Source organism: Tripterygium wilfordii, chromosome 5 (assembly GCF_013401445.1).
Source record: "Tripterygium wilfordii isolate XIE 37 chromosome 5, ASM1340144v1, whole genome shotgun sequence".
Lineage (NCBI taxonomy): Eukaryota > Viridiplantae > Streptophyta > Magnoliopsida > Celastrales > Celastraceae > Tripterygium > Tripterygium wilfordii.
Window position 1 is genome coordinate 10696080 of NC_052236.1, and position 16218 is coordinate 10712297.

Consider the following 16218-nt stretch of genomic DNA (forward strand, 5'->3'; position numbering starts at 1 on the left):
CTCACCATACTGCCTACATATTATACTAGGCTGAAGTCATGCGGGTGAAAACGGGGCTGCTAACCCCTCCCTGAAGTGGACTGAAAGCCCATGACACTAGGAAAACCCCATAGAAATACTCTTAGCTAATTCAAGCTCTCGACCTTAACATCCGCCCTAACCCCATGGACATAACCAACTGCTCTATTTCCTCCGTGGTTCCTACACCTTAACAAGTTTCAACACCCTTTCATCCCCTGCAATTTTTTTTTAAAAGTTAAAAACTGAATTATCTGTCCAAGAATTATTAATTAAGTGAGTGAATAAAAGGAACTCCCGCCATATTAGCCCTTTGTGGCAGTTGTGAATAGGAGGCAAAAAGAGAGCCTTTATACGTATAAAGCCTCTCTTGTACTAAAACTGCCTTAAAACAAATAAACCTAACTCTTATCTCCTTTTCCCTTAAATCAATCACACATTCTTTCCCTGTATAACCAAACCAAAACCCATCTCTTATCTTATACAACTTCGTAAGTTTACTGCCTTTTTTTTTCTCCTCTTGTTCCAGGCCAACCATTTCTTTAACTGCAATACACTTTGATTTGTGCTACTTTCCTTTCACTTTCTTCTTCACCTTGATGGGGGCTTTGTTCCTCACTTCTCCCTCAGTTGCACTGTACAAATATGTTAGAATCTCCGATGAGGGAGACCGATGGTTGTTGAGGAGAAAGAAGAGTTGTGTACATTGTCAAGTTGGGAAGAAGGTGACAAAGCCTGTAAACGTTTCTTCGATCGGCGCTGATCATGGTGCTGCTCTAATGGAGGCAGGGAGCTTAGTTTTAACTACAAATGGGAAGGGCCAGCAAGAGATTTCAGTAAAGGATTTGGTGCCTTATGCTGGACCAACCACTTCTTTAGTGAAGTTGCATGAGGGTATTGGAATTGTCAAGTTTCTTAGAGGGAAAGGTACATTTTTTTGGTTTGTTTTCATGTATGTTTACATTCTCTGTATTTTCAATATATCTAATAACTATGCCAATGTAACAACATATTGATCATGCTTAAAATAAATCCAGTCCTTATAGAGAAGATTTTACGGACCAAGTCTGATGTGGGCAAGATCTTTCTCTTAGTCAAGGCAAAAGACAGAGAAGCTGCAATGGAAAGATTGAAAAATGAAGTATGTCATCTATCATGACACATTTTAAAAAATATATATAAACTTTATATATATCTATCTAGCTATGCTTGTGTTTGTATAGGTCATAAATGCAGAGCTTTTCCAGTGTCTCAGACAAGTATATGGAAAGTCCTACCAAGCTTTCATGTTAAGCAAACTGGTTCCGGTTCTAGGAAATGTATGTGAATCAAATCTTGGGTTGGAAGAACATTCGGCTTCCTTGATTGCAAAAGAAGCAGATATAATTGTAAATTCTGCTGCTAATACAACCTTTGATGAAAGGTCATTGATCACCCCTTTAATTATTACCACTAGAGTACAATATTTAGTTGTTCTGTGATATATAATTGTGTTGTGAAATTGCAGATATGATGTAGCTATTGATATAAACACAAGGGGGCCTTGTCATCTCATAAACTTTGCAAAGAAATGCAAAAAACTAAAGCTGTTCTTGCAAGTATCAACAGGTATGCAGCCAGGAAAATGATGATAAGAGTGTGTTTGTTCATTCTACTAAAAGTTTGATGCATTGTCCTTTTTGTACAGCTTATGTCAATGGGCAGAGACAAGGACAAATTATGGAAAGGCCCTTCTGTAAGGGAGATGGTATAGAAACTGAGACAAGATTCCTGGATACTTTGGACATTGAGAATGAAATAAAGCTTGCTTTAAATATCAAGGAAACATTCAAGGACAATGAAATGGTTCACAAAATGAAACAACTAGGTTTGGTAAGGTGATGATGTGCCCTTCTCCTTATGGTCTTCTGTGGATTAATCTAAGGCTTTTGATGATATGCTTATATGATTAGAACTCAAACAGGGCGAGAAAGTTTGGATGGCAAGATACTTATGTGTTCACAAAGGCTATGGGAGAAATGATGATTGATAACATGAGAGGAGATGTTCCGGTTGTCATAATCCGACCGAGCGTTATTGAGAGCACTTACAAAGAGCCATTTCCAGGATGGATGGAAGGAAATAGGTATTAGTATAAGAACTTGTTCTGCTGATTAATTATGTTACTATCTGCACAATGCAATTCTTTTGAACTTAAGTTAACTTTGTGATCATCCACGAGCCGGCCCTCTTTCTTCTCTCAGGATGATGGATCCAATAGTGTTGTACTATGGAAAAGGGCAGCTCACAGGTTTTCTAGTAGATCCAAATGGAGTACTTGATGTAGTAAGTACTCAATGGGTTAAAGCTGTTTTTTTTAATGGTTGAGGCATGTGAAGAGTTGATTCTCTTCTGCTGTAGGTACCTGCAGATATGGTTGTCAATGCAACATTGGCAGCCATGGCAAGACATGGAGTTGCTCCCAAACCTGACATCGATATCTACCAGATTGCCTCATCCGTCGTAAATCCATTGGTTTTCAAGGACTTGGCCAGGCTACTCTATGATCACTATAACTCTTACCCATGTTTGGACAACAAGGGGAGGCCAATACAAGTTCCATCCATGAAACTCTTCAACACAATGGAAGAATTTTCTGCACATCTACAGAGAGATGCTATCGGAAAAACTCGATCGGCAGCATTAGCTTCTTCAAACTCAAACCTTAAGCTATCTCAGAAGCTTGAGTCTATATGCAGAAGATCAGTGGAGCAAGCCAAGTATTTGGCTGATATTTATAAACCATACACTTTATGGTGGGAGGTTTGACAATAGCAACACACAGGGATTAATGGAAAGCATGTGTGAAGAAGAGAAGAAGAGGTTTGGATTTGATGTTGGAAGCATAGATTGGAGAGATTACATCACAAATGTCCACATTCCAGGCCTAAGAAGGCATGTCATGAAGGGAAGAGAAGGTTAACCTGCTAAGTATATCCTCTATTTTTTACTTTTTTTTCCCTCGACATAGAAACATCTACTTGTGTTCTAGTGATTGCTACTTGTTTTTTTTTTTTTTTTTATTGCTTTATTTGAATATAATTTTACATTTGACAGATATTTCCTAATAAGGTACAAAGCTGTCATTTATAAATCCCACCTCTAAAGTTTAAACTTCTATAAGTAGAACTGAACTGCCCTTTAGTAAGTTGGACAATGTATTTTTTTAGTCATTGTTTTGTCGCATTTTAAATAACGGAAGCCAATTGAGCATGAAGCGTCTGTAGTCCAACGGTTAGGATAATTGCCTTCCAAGCAATAGACCCGGGTTCGACTCCCGGCAGACGCATTTTTTGACTTTTTGGGATAGGATAATGGGCTTAATTTGATCCTTGGGCTTCTAAATTTCTTAGACAATACAGATGGCCCAATAATGCACTCCCAATGGTAATTTTTTTTTGTTAGGGACACAATAAAGTATATTAAAATACATGATGAATGGCCCAATAATACATTTACAATGATAATTTTTTTGTTGAAGACGACAAAATGTATTAGAACACTTGTTTTACCGATGTGACAAAATTACTGACTTTATTTTTAGTGTAATTGATATGGGGCACAATATTGATTTTGATGTAGAGAGCAAACATAGGGGCATGACAAACTTCATTCCCCCTGTTGGTCTCAGCAAATTTGGAGCAAGAAAAATACACCATTGTGGTGCACTTTTGAGTCAATTGGACCAGCAAAAGTGCTCCATGGGTCAAGAAAAATGCACCGTTGCACGTGCTCAATGACCACATTGCTGGATTCTGGGAAGCCAAATAGACCCAACAATGAAGGACCTCGCTAGTGTTATTTTTTTCCTCCTTTTATGCGAGTTTTCTTGTCCCAGCCCACGGCTGAAATCCCACGATTGAAAATTCTCATGGTGGTCCGAAGGTGGGAAACACGAATAAGCCGACCATTAATTCTCCCGTATGGATATACATGCTTCAATTAAATACTAGAACATTAATTAATGTATTTGAATGCTTGGTTGCAGGCTTGCAGCTGCAAAGTTTTTCCTCCCAAATCTCCACAGGATGGGATTCACACCAAGATTAAGGGGGCTAGTAGTGCCCATCTAAGGTACCAAGGGACTCCTTGTGAAGCTTCTGTGCTTCTTCTCTCCTCCTACACAAGAACAAAGAAAAGAGAAGGAAATATAAGCCCAATGCCACAATTAAGAGGCATGATCACAGTATTAATCTAAATAACTTAATGGGTAGCAAACGATTGATTGATGGACAATCATCTCTAGCGCAAAGATATGTGTTCTCCCTGATTCATCGGGACAATTTAAATCATGATCGTAGGGCTAATCAAGGGTGTCAATGAGACAACGATGTTAAAGCAGAACGCAGGAAAGAAAATGAAGCAAACCCTTCTTATTCTACTACATGACCTCCTAAAATCAGTTCACGCAAGCCCCTGAAAGTTTGTTCTCAAAATAAATGTTAAATGTATATAGAAACTTCACTTCCTCGTCTTTAGCTCTTATCTCTGGTTGGTTGCACATAGGTCAACAGACTTTCAAAGTGTAATTTGCCCTATGTGTGTATTCCATGCTATGATAGAGGAAAAACATCACCTTGTACTGCAAAGCAATAGCATCATAATCACGTGAAGAAACTACTGGCACCATAGCTTCTCAGAATTAGGCCCACATTTACAGGTAAAAGGGTCAGTCTCAAGTTATGACTATTCCACACCGAATCAAAATGCATAATACTTCAATCGCCCGATAACAATAAACTCAAGCATTAATGTTAAATTGTCTGTTATGGTAAATAGAACTGCTAAGTATAGATTACCAGATATTTTTAGAAATAACAAATAACTATAAAACCCTCAATTCAAATGCCTTCCAAATCAAAAAATATTTAGCAGAACTTCCTTACCTCTTAATATCCTCCACAGCCTGTTTACGACGTTGTATCTGAAGCTCGAGTATGTGAATTAGTGTTGCTCTAGCCTGTTGGGAAAAATGCACATGAATGCATTCAACAAGGACCAGGGTGTTTGGAAAACCAAAAAAAAAAAAACCTACCTGATGGGGACGCAATGAATTAAGGAGGTGATGCAAATTCTTGAATATAAGGGATATCTCTTCCACTCTTCTAGCATATTGTGACGGTCTTTCAACAAGAACATCAGCAAGCTCCAAAATATGCAGCTGCAGTTCTCTGTTAAGTGACCTCAGTTCTTTCTTGAAATCTACTTCAAATTTGTCAAAATATAAGCAATTAGAATCTGAAGAAAAACACCATTAATAAGAAGGAAAAAAAAGTGCCAGCCTAAAAAGGACAACCAAAATTTTCCTATGCCTAAAAGTACTTCAGGAAATTTGGAGAAAGTACCATGAAAGTATGAAACAAAAGGTTTCTTTTCCAAATTCAAAAAAGAGTATTACTAATTTACTATGGCTTCATGGTAGCCAGAAATGAAAAACATACTCGATAGAATGAAGTAATTAACTCCCACCACACAACTAAAAAATTTTGGGTTCATGAAGATGATAAATCTCATCGTTTCCTCTCCATTGTCTAACTTCTTCTCGAAATAGAGGATACAGCATCAAATTCTCTTCCATCAAGCGCAGTTACATCTAGCCCTTAAAGAAGGAAAAATAATTTGACCCAAAGAATTGAGGGTCATTTTTTATTTTCCTTTTCCAGTTTTTATGCTCCAACTTCTATGCAACCTTACTAGCCTGCATATTACGTCACTATGGCAGTGATTACCTAAGAACTACTTCCATGAACAAGAAAATTAGCAGCTAAACATACCAATATTGGGTCCTTTAGAATACAACTGACGCACTCCCTGCTCTTCCAAGGTTGGTAACACATCATCAGTCTACTCAAAAGAAAGAAAAAAAAAACACAGATCAGACTATAAAATCATTAAACTACAAACTGAGCAATCCAATAGATTTCATAATTCATGTATTAGAAAGTATAAAAAGTAGGAATAAAAAAGTACAGGAATTAAATATCACAATATCATGTTCACAGAGTGAGGCCTCACAGTGTAATTGGCCCCAAAGCAAACATAGGTGCCTTCAATAGCAGGAGGAGGCTCAGAAGCTGATTTGGGGTTTTCTAAGTAATCCTTGTAGAGACGGTAGTAAGGTGGTGGAGGCGGATATGAAGCTGTTGCCATTACCAAACCTTCTTAACCAAACCTACAGAACAGAATTCCAATTTTAGTACAATCGAAACAAGTAAAATAATGGCTCATAAAGCTATCGAACTTGACCAAAATTCCTCTTTTTCAATACCCATTACAATTAAAATGCATTGAAGCCTTAGTCAACTAGTTCACTGTTTCCTTCAGAATACCCATCACAAGAAATTAACCATCCGCACCCAACCAAACCAAACACAAACCCAAAGATTAAAGAGAGAGGGAACTGATTGAAGACATGGAAAGAGAAGGAGAAAAAAAAAATACCTAATAGAAGACGCGGAAGGGGTATGAACTGGTCGGCGGCGATTGCTGAAATACAGATGAGACGATAATATGGGTGGAGATTTGAGAGAGGAAACAGGATTTCAGCGAAAAAGAACCAGTGATTCGGCATCCATGAGCGACCACACCTGAAAATTGAAATAGGGACTTTTGGAGGTCGGTACACTAGATCTGCAAAAAAACAAAGCACAACCCAGATGGAACAACGAAGCATAGTCCAGATCTGTCAAAAACGAAGCAGAGCAACTCGACGCAGTCCAGATTGAGCAACGACGAAGAAGGAGATGAAGAGAGGAGAAACTCGGCCAAAAACGGAGAAGAAGACAACGAAGAACCAGATCGAGAACCAGAAGAAGAAGAAGAAGGAGGAGAGAAAGAAGGAGATAACTTTTAGTAGAGAAGAATGAGAGAAAGAGATGACACACTAGAGTTGGATAGTTGGAGGGAGAAGAAGAAGAAGAAGAAGAAAGAGGAGGGTATTATAGGTATAAACTAAAAAATATCTTAAGTGAGATGACCAAATTACCCTTAAATTACACTTTTTTACAATTTTAAAAATGTTCATGACCTTTTTACAATTAAGTTATCTAAAGTGCTCTTACTGCCAATTGTCCGATTGAAGTATCAAGCAATGAGGCCGGGGCTTTGCTTTGGCCCAATATTAGTCCAGTCCATTTGGTTCACTGGTTCCTAATTCGGGTTTTAAGTCGGCCCAACAATACTCGCTTCTTCCATCGGGATCTGGGCCGCGTACCATATCAGCCCAAATAAGGATACTTGTGTAATTTTACATATTTTGTTCGGTTAGTTCGGTAGATTGCTGTGCTTTGCCAATTTAACCGAGTAATCCATAAATCCAAGACAATAATTTGTTTTTTTTTGATAAAACCAAGACAATAATTTGTTTTATGCATGATATATGTAGTATTTCATCAACCAATCCATAACTCATCAAATATGTCACAGTCAACTTGTTGACGTGCTCAATTAGATCCTGCCACATGCCCCTAACGGATTATTCCTGAGAAGACAAAATAAATGATTTTGTACGACACATGGAGAGAAATGGTTTTTTCTCGACCGTAAGGAAGTAATAGCGCAAACTTTTCTCAATAATGTTAAGACTTCAAAAATGTCTTTCTTTATGTCCTCTTTTATCCTAAGCTTTGACCCAACTTACCTTATCATCAGGTGAGAATGCAGAATATGTTGTTTTGGAAGGTGATCCAGAAGTAGAAACATCTAACCCTTCTTATGATATCATACCCAAGATGGTTATGAGTGAAAAGAGAGAAGACAAAATAGATGATTTTGTACAATAGATGGAGATGGATGGTTTTTGGTTTCTCGACCGTAGGGAAGCAATAGCACAAACTTTTCTCAAGAATGTTTTAGGACTTCAAAAATGCCTTTCACTGTGACATGAAATTTGATGCTCCTGCAAAGCTTTCCGATCATGTCGTCCATTGTGGCTATAGACCAATGAATTGCATGAATGAGGGATGTGATTACATGACGGACCAATAACTCATGCTAAAGTGAACTCCCACCACAATACTTGGGACTCAAGAAACAAAAGTACCTTTGAAGCTCAAAATTCAGTTCAGAACTTCCAAAGGCCTCTAAAATAATTCAAATGATGAAAAGTACAATGAAAATTCTGGATTGATACAGTTCAATTTCGGTGCAAACTGAAACAAAAATGTTAATGTTACTAAAAATTCTTAAGCTCGCATCCCACTGTTAAGACTAACCATGCTGCGCGTCGATGCATCCATCCGTGATCCACGTACGGATGAACCATGTTGATAACCACTCCTTCCTGGACCTCCCAATTGGCCAGCGCGGACTCTTGAATAGCCACCTCCACCTTGGCCAGCTGCCAATGATCTACCACCTACAACATTATATCCAGAACGTGAAGTGGCGGTACCTTGTCTTCCCTGAGTGGAGGAGTAGTTGTCTTGCCATCTGCCACCTGTAACACCTGTATCCTCCCTCCGCCTTGGAGGCAGATCCAACCCACCCATCCCTGTCCGTGCTTCAGCTGCCCTTTCATTGGTTTCGGCAAAAACTGACAGCTTCTCAGTCAAATGGAAAACAAGGGCCTGTAACCTTGTGTGCTCAACACCATGGAAAACAACGCAGCGGGTTGGCTGGTCCCAACTTGCAAATAGCTCCTCGTTAATCATCATCTTGCTAATAATACTGTGAGTATGAGCCTCTGAGAGGTCAAACATTTTGGTGAGCTGATCCAAGCCAAGTGAAACATAGGACGAGGAGAAGGTAAACAGATAGGTTCTCAAAGCCTCTTCCTTAATCTTGGCCTTCAGCATCTCAAGAATGCTTTCTTGATCCCTGAGCAGCTTCCAGACATCTAGGGACTTTATAACATCAAAGGCCGTCTGAAAGTCTCCTTTGCGAAGGGCCCTAGTGGCAGCCATTACATGGTCCCTAACATTTTCGGGGGGAGCAGTGAAAGTTTGCCTCTCACTTACCTCAAGCAACCTCCTGAATGTCTTGCTAATGACCTTACGCTTAACATCATGGGTGTTGGCGGCCATGTTGGGAACCTCAAGCAGCATAGCACAACTCAAATGAACAGCTTCCAGGAGCTCAAGATTGATGTGCATGTGGTATGGCATCTGTCGTCTCCTTTCAAGCCTTTCCTGTTTATTATCATTCCAAACAACAAATGTTTCATGGACGTTCATAAAACAAAAGCTAGGCTAATACTGATGGCAAAAGAAAAGGTCGGATCATTCAGCCATGAAGGTACAAAAGTTTGTGCTAACTCAGCAACGCTGATGTTTAAGATATATACCATCAACGACGTTGGATTTTGTCGCATATATAATATATCTTCTACCCACAATAGCTAAGTTCACTGCAAAACACTTTTTCAAAGTAGCAAAGATAAAATTACAAAAAAAAAATGAAGCCTTGGGAAAATAATTTGACCTCAGGAAAAAGAAAGAAAAAAAAAAGAGTTTCAAAAGAACTTCCATACCACCACTTAAAATAGAAGCTAGAGAATGAGACTTAAATGCAACATAGTCGCATAAACAATCAAAGTCAAAGCACTGCAGTACAAAAAGATTAAAGGGACAGGTGAGAAACACAACGACGCAACCATAATTGTCATTTCCAATCTCACTACACACAAGCTAGCAGAGAAATAGAATATAATAAACATACAAGTAGTGCATCAACTAGACTTCGTCGCCGGCAAGTACTCAACCTTATCGATAATGAATTCCTAGAGCAAGGAAAATACATCCGACCTCTGAGTACAGAGTGTCAATTCATTTACAATAAGAATAATTTCAATAGATATATAGTTCAATATCAACTATCGGGTTCTGAACCTGATCATTCAGCAGACATAAGTACATTTCCTCTATATTCCACATTAATGGGAGATTGTTTGCCAGCTCTAAAAGAAATCCTCACAATGTTTGAGGATCAAATATCCTTTGGATGGTAACTTTGATGTCAGTAACAACCTAAGAAGCCTTAGCTACAAAAAAATTTTTTTTGGTAAATCACCACATAAGCTGGCACAATTTATATCAAACATGCATAAAGAACATTATAAATCCATGCATCAAAATTGCAAACATAATTTGTCATAGAGTCGCTCTACGAAGCATGTTTACGTACATTCTCCCAGATAATAAGAGATTTGGTAAACGCAATTATTCATTTGGGATGTGAATGGGTAACCATACTGAAGAGCAGAAAAGCAGGCCTTGTTTAGTTCTCTAGAGTTCCAGAAATGGGAATCTTATTCTCGTGCATCATTGGATGTATCCCGAGGTGAAGCGAACTGAATCTCTCTCATTTTTCACCCGTACCCTTAGCCATCCTCTGCTATAGAAGTATCACCTCTTTATTGTATGCTTCTCCAGGCAGTTAAGGTACACCACTAGACAAAAAATCATATACTCAATCTAAGCATGTCTCAGTTCTTTTTCCTTTTCTTTTGTCTTTCCTTGCCCCCTGCCTTTATTAAGGCACCAAAGTGTGCTGAATGGAAAATTATGAACCTGAATGTTGCAAAAACACGAATATGCAACCATTCAAGCAATTTATTTTTTGACCAGAAAAAGAAATTCCATGCTAGATATAAAATCCTAATTTGGGGGGAAAAAATCCTCCCTGATACCACTACTTTACGCGACTTTCTTGAAGCATCTGTAGACACAAAATTCATCATCCTTCCCAAAGAAGCTGAGTAATAAGTCTAATGACCGCTAAAAGCACAGAAGAAAAAATAACTTGAAATGATCTTTAATCTTTTCAAATTTTAAAATCCAAATCCAAGCACTCAAGTTGTATTCTTAATCCATATGAAGTACTGAATTCCATCCAATATTGAATCATGGATTGCACTATTGCAGTGCCTAAGTTTGCACTTCCTACAGCCAAGATAAATAAACATGGGAAGATGGTAAAAATAAAAAATTAATGAGCTCATAGAAGGTAATTTATGGCCTCTTGAACCATAAAATAGACCAAACTTCTACGTGGAATAGACATATAAACTTGCGCTCTGAAATAAATAAACAGACAATGCAAATTAAGATTGAAAACATGCAAGAACCAAATAAACAGAACACATATCAGTACCTGTTCAGGAGTCTTCTCATGATATCGACTTTGCGAGACACCCTGTGCAAGCAATTCCTTTACCCTTCCACCTGAATAAAGTTCAGAAAGGCAACCATGTGCCTCGGTTATTAGTCCAACACGATACGCGCATAGACCAAGCAATGCCATAGCCCTGTTAAAGAGTATCTGCGTCGGAATGTCCATATGTTGTATATTGTCCTGCAAGTGACTCATAAGTAGTAAATCACGGGATGTGGAGAACTCATTCAAGAGAGCATGGTGATATATATCACAAAGCATTGCACGAGCTTTAGTTCGCTCATCTCCAAATTGGTAGATGAGAGAAACTAGAATATCCATCATTGCCCTGCTATTCTCAGGAAAGGTAGGCTTGCGAGGAACAACTTCAGGAACAACAACAAAAGCTGAGCGACCCCTGGTTTCCTCAACTGCATTTTCATCATCTCCATCTTCAGTCTGCTCAGCCAATTTCCTCATTGCGTCGTAAACCTCCTGGGGTTTATAATAGACAAGCTCAACCCGTTTCAATGCCACTTTTGCTGCAGCTTTGTAATCCCCTTTGCCCTCTAAATAAATTTGGACATTCTGGGCAAGTACTAAAAACATAGGTTCATCCCGTAGTCTTTCCCCATAATCCCGTGTGTGTGGATCAATGCATTGCAAGCTCTTGAAAAACTCATTATCTATTCTCTCTAAGAAGGCCGCCAAATTTCCCCATACACGAATCTGCCCATCATAGTCAGCCCCCTTCTGAGTTTCATTCTCATCGGGTTCCACCATGTCATCCACTGTGATGTTAGGATATACGTTCAGAATGTCAAGTATAACAAGCATATTTTGGACGCACTTCTTCCACACATTGATTGGCATGTGTCCGCTAAGACCCGGATTAACATCAAACTGCACAGAAACAACACTAAAAAGGATCTCCAGCTTCTGTGCAGGGGTCTTCGCAACCTTTGTCAAGAAGGTTAGCTGCTCAACAAGCTCAAACTTTCCCGTTCCCTTCCGACCACGAGCAGCAACAATCTCTTTGAATTTCTTATTAACTATATCCCAAGAAATTTCACTGGGATCCTTCATAAATTGCTTATCCATGATCTTATCTTTCTTGCTCAGCATCTTCTCCCAGCCTGCATCTGCTTCAAATTGATTATCTCGACGCTCATCATCATCCTCCTCATCTGCCTCTGAAGCAATCTTTGAAGGATCCTCTTCAAACTCCGAATCCAACTCTTCTTCGTCTTCCGACTCCTCATCCTCATCCTTCTCTTCCTCACTCTCGGGATCCTCCCTATACCTATTAATTAAATCCTCGTATTGCTTATTATTTTTCTTCAGTTTCTGTTTCATTGAATTCAAGGCCTTAGCATTACTACTACTCATCTTCTTCTTTGCATCCTTATTTGCCAAAGCCTGACCCAAGAAATCCTCAAGCATCACAAGAACCTTGATATAAAGAGGGGGGACCTTCTCAGATTCTGTGACCCGCATTACTTTCTCAAGTTGCTTATTTATTTTGTCAAAGCTCTCTTGAAGACTAACCCAGTCATTGATCTTCATGGCATTCTTCATCTGGTCAACAGTTGCTGACAGCTCTTCAAAACGTTTGTCTTTTGCAGACCTGACAACTCGCTTTTGGCCATCCGAGTCATCGCTATCACTAGCATTTGCTTGGAGGTACCTGCTTCCAGCAGCTTCGGTGGTAGAATCTCCACCACCCACATTTTCAACCTCATCTTCATAATCACTCTCTTCCTCCTCCTCCTCAGTGTCACTGCCCTATAAACAACAAAAAGAAATTATAAATCAGATATCAGTCAAGGGCCTGATGGATACAACAAAACATTTATATCAATTGCTAGCTGCCAACCTGAGTCCAGAAACGTGATGCCATCTTATTGAGTCTGCTAAATGCAACGAGTCAGACGCACCAAGTATCTGCATATTAACATGACGAAGACTATAACGTAAGAGACAAAAGAAAGGGTCTTAAATAAACAACAAGTTGCTTGCCAGTGTATCTCCTATACTACATCAGCAGACAGCATAAAAACAAAATTCCACCGCAGGCTAACAACATAGGCAGTGCAATAGAAATTATTAATTTCCCATTTAGTTTTAGATGTGAACTCCAATGAAGAGATGCCAATATAATTACTAATTGCCATTAGAAAAATTGGTAAGAGTTATGCATAATTCGGAAGGAAGACAAACCCTCACTAACATTCTTAACACAAAACAAGCCTCAGTTGCTCTGAGAAAGAAAAAAAAAACAAATAGCGGACGAAATTGGTATGAAAAACACGTCAAGAATCGTGAAATTAAGGGCACCTCTGGACATTAGACATCCCCTGACATCCTCCGTATCTGGATTATTTGACCCAAAAAATCGAACTAACCAAAACCCATAGCACGGAAAACTGAAGCCTTATGCGTCCTTACCAGTCCTAAGTTCAAAAAACTAAATGGTAACGGAAGGCGTTCATGAGAACAAAAAACATAGTAACTTAGTCGGTTGAGAAGATCGGGAGGCCTGGGGATCAGGATTTATTACGCGACGCCGTCGTCGAGGATTCGTTTTATCCAATTTTCAAATCTTTATTGAAATCCAGGACGAATCGAACCTTTAAACAGTAAAAGCGAAGGCTATAGAGTACCTGGAAGCAATCACAGGTCGACGATGGCGGTAAGAGACCTGGGTACGATGAACAAGCCCTTGCTGATAGTGTAAGATAGGGGTTTTGCTAGCTGCCAGTCGAATTCTTACGTTCGCGTCAAACGGATCGTGACTGGGCTGTGCCCTAACCGACATAAAGGCCCAATAATGATGGGCTCCTTCTTATCTGTTACTACTGTCAGGCCCTCTTAGATGGTCGCTAATTCTCTATGTGAAGCTGTTAAGCTGGTGACTGGTTTCGGACAGGCTAGCCCAACAATGGCCCAAACCAAAATAGTCCAAAGTAGCCCAACATAATTTCTGTAAAGAGAATTAAATATATGTAGTTAAAATCATGCTCTTTTATTAACCGTGAAATGACACTGTACAAATTTATCCTTTACACATCTGATATGCATCTAAACGTGAGTCGTCAGACTTGCGTGAACATAATTAAGCTAAAACAGTACGTGCGGGTCTCCCCATATGTGATTTACGCCCAACTTAGGCATGACTATAAAAAGGTAAATTTTCACTTATTCACTTTACGCATTCCCTTTGTCAAGCTCTCCCAATCCAATAATTTCCTCATGGAATTAGTGTAACATTCACCAGTTTGTGTCACCAAAAATAATACTTGAACTTGGTTACCAGGTTTAATTTAACAAAAAATCGTTTACTTATTAGTATATATCAAGAGACGACCAAGTCCCTTTCCCTTGAGGAAATTCAGTAAGACATGAAAGGAATTCCCCCACTCAATATAAGGGAATCACTCAGAAAATTCCAATTGAAAGCCATGGGTAGACTTGAAAATCGGTTGAAAAGGATTGGATTGTGACTCGTAAGTTAAGGAGTGTTGAACGTAAACTATTGAACATTGAATATTGACTAATACATATTTTGAATAAGAACTAGATAAGAGTTTGAAATTGATGGAAAGACTATCGATAGAATGTGTTCGTTTGAGAGTGTGTTTTGTTTTAACCTCCAGCGGTGGGTTGAGGCGAGGCGAATTACTATATAGTGAGGTGATGTGAGCTGCAGTGATAAAAAATGTTTAGCGTGTCAATAAAAATATTGTGGTGAGATGAGGGTAAAATTGAATATTTTCATTGATATGAATTTATTTTTGTAAAAATATAAATAGATAACAAAATTGATTGACGGAACAATTGAAAAAATATCGTGTTTTGATGACGAAAATATGATCAACCGTGTTGTGTCGAGAGTGGAAGCAGCTCTCTACAGCTTCAAACTCATCGCAATGCGGTTATATGTCAACACCACTTGACCAAACACTTTTTTAACCGAACACAATACATTCAAGACAAAAGTAATACATTTGACAAGTGCAACACATTACCACAAATATATAATGCACCCAATGTGACTTGGTTTACTACTCTAAAAAACCTAGGGATGTAAACGGTCAGTTTCGATCGATTTTTTGACAAAAATTTATCCGACTGATCGATCGATTAATGACGATTATTTTAGTTATTTGGTTGATTAACCGTTCGATTCTCACTAAATAGGGTTTGAGAATAACCGACCGTTCGATCTATTAACCGAATTGTTCGATTTTATCGATAAATTTTTACAACACAACCTATTTATTACCTACAATCTTTTTTTTGCGTTGACGGGGTTCTCTCTCATGTAGTGGTAGTAGTGATGTGTTGTTGGAAGTGGAGTTGGTGTAACTTATATTAAGGTTTTAGAAATAAAGTAGTTATTTATCAGCTCCAACTCTACTTTGATGTGTTACCATCGCTTGACCTAGCTTTGCATGGGACCCAAAATAGGTAAAAATTAATATCAAAAATTGACCTAGACGTGATGGCCAATGGTCAAGGTTGGCTTTCATGCACATCATTCCTTTGAACAAAAATAAAAAAAAAAAAAAAAATGCACCCACACACACACTTACACTTCTACCGATCAAAACCATAAAGCGGATGACGTGAAGGATGTGGGTGAAAGCCCTGGAAAAGCGCGTTAGACACTTGGACCAAATCTAGTTTTAGTCAATTCTTTAGATTCTCAACTCATCCATTACGTACCGTGTGAGATTCACCATCCATGTATGTTTTTCCATACATTATACATATAATCTTATGAACAAACTACAATAAGAGGATATTGCTACCTTTTATTTGGGATGCCACTACAATTCTTTTAGCTAAAATTGACTACAAATCCTCTCAAAATCATGGTTTAAATGTGTTATTGAGTGTGTTTTGGGTTCTCTTAGAATACACTAAATTTCGAAAAAAAAATCTTAAAGCATACAATTTTTGTTGTTGTAACCGAGAATAACGTCATATAAATTTATCTTTTGGACATCCAATATAGATTTAAAATCAGGTCGTCAAAATTTTTCCTCCTAACAACATAGTAAGTTA

The 16218-nt window shown here is 38.5% G+C and overlaps 2 protein-coding genes, 1 non-coding gene and 1 pseudogene across 3 annotated transcripts; 2 read left to right on the forward strand and 2 right to left on the reverse strand.

Annotated features, from left to right (window-relative positions):
- The first annotated feature begins 389 nt into the window (after positions 1-389).
- LOC119999128 lies at positions 390-3039 on the forward strand (annotated as a pseudogene).
- Positions 3040-3274: 235 nt separating this feature from the next.
- On the forward strand, positions 3275-3346 carry TRNAG-UCC. Its single transcript has one exon. It is a non-coding gene; the product is annotated as a tRNA-Gly (tRNA).
- Positions 3347-3829: 483 nt separating this feature from the next.
- LOC119998905 (mediator of RNA polymerase II transcription subunit 7a-like) lies at positions 3830-6659 on the reverse strand. The gene is made up of 6 exons (XM_038846380.1): positions 6499-6659; positions 6073-6229; positions 5832-5901; positions 5093-5259; positions 4944-5017; positions 3830-4176 (listed from the first exon to the last, which is right to left on the reverse strand). Exons 2-6 carry the CDS (start codon positions 6205-6207, stop codon positions 4113-4115), a joined length of 510 nt encoding a protein of 169 aa, XP_038702308.1. The 5' UTR covers positions 6208-6229; positions 6499-6659; the 3' UTR covers positions 3830-4112.
- A 1316-nt stretch (positions 6660-7975) lies between these two features.
- On the reverse strand, positions 7976-13894 carry LOC119998316 (eukaryotic translation initiation factor 3 subunit C-like). The gene is made up of 4 exons (XM_038845616.1): positions 13812-13894; positions 13025-13092; positions 11149-12933; positions 7976-9185 (listed from the first exon to the last, which is right to left on the reverse strand). Exons 2-4 carry the CDS (start codon positions 13046-13048, stop codon positions 8241-8243), a joined length of 2754 nt encoding a protein of 917 aa, XP_038701544.1. The 5' UTR covers positions 13049-13092; positions 13812-13894; the 3' UTR covers positions 7976-8240.
- Positions 13895-16218: the final 2324 nt, after the last annotated feature.

What these genes read in the sequence shown, in the direction of transcription:
- LOC119998905 (XM_038846380.1), bottom strand. Translation starts at nt 6,207, where the DNA reads ATGGCAACAGCTTCATATCCGCCTCCACCACCTTACTACCGTCTCTAC. An exon ending in TTCTAAAGGACCCAATATTG is followed by an intron (nt 5,260 to 5,831) that starts GTATGTTTAGCT and finishes AATTTGAAGTAG; the next exon opens with ATTTCAAGAAAGAACTGAGG. An exon ending in GCTGTGGAGGATATTAAGAG is followed by an intron (nt 4,177 to 4,943) that starts GTAAGGAAGTTC and finishes GTTCTTGTGTAG; the next exon opens with GAGGAGAGAAGAAGCACAGA.
- LOC119998316 (XM_038845616.1), bottom strand. Translation starts at nt 13,048, where the DNA reads ATGGCATCACGTTTCTGGACTCAG. An exon ending in CATCACGTTTCTGGACTCAG is followed by an intron (nt 12,934 to 13,024) that starts GTTGGCAGCTAG and finishes TGTTGTTTATAG; the next exon opens with GGCAGTGACACTGAGGAGGA. An exon ending in ATGAGAAGACTCCTGAACAG is followed by an intron (nt 9,186 to 11,148) that starts GTACTGATATGT and finishes GATAATAAACAG; the next exon opens with GAAAGGCTTGAAAGGAGACG.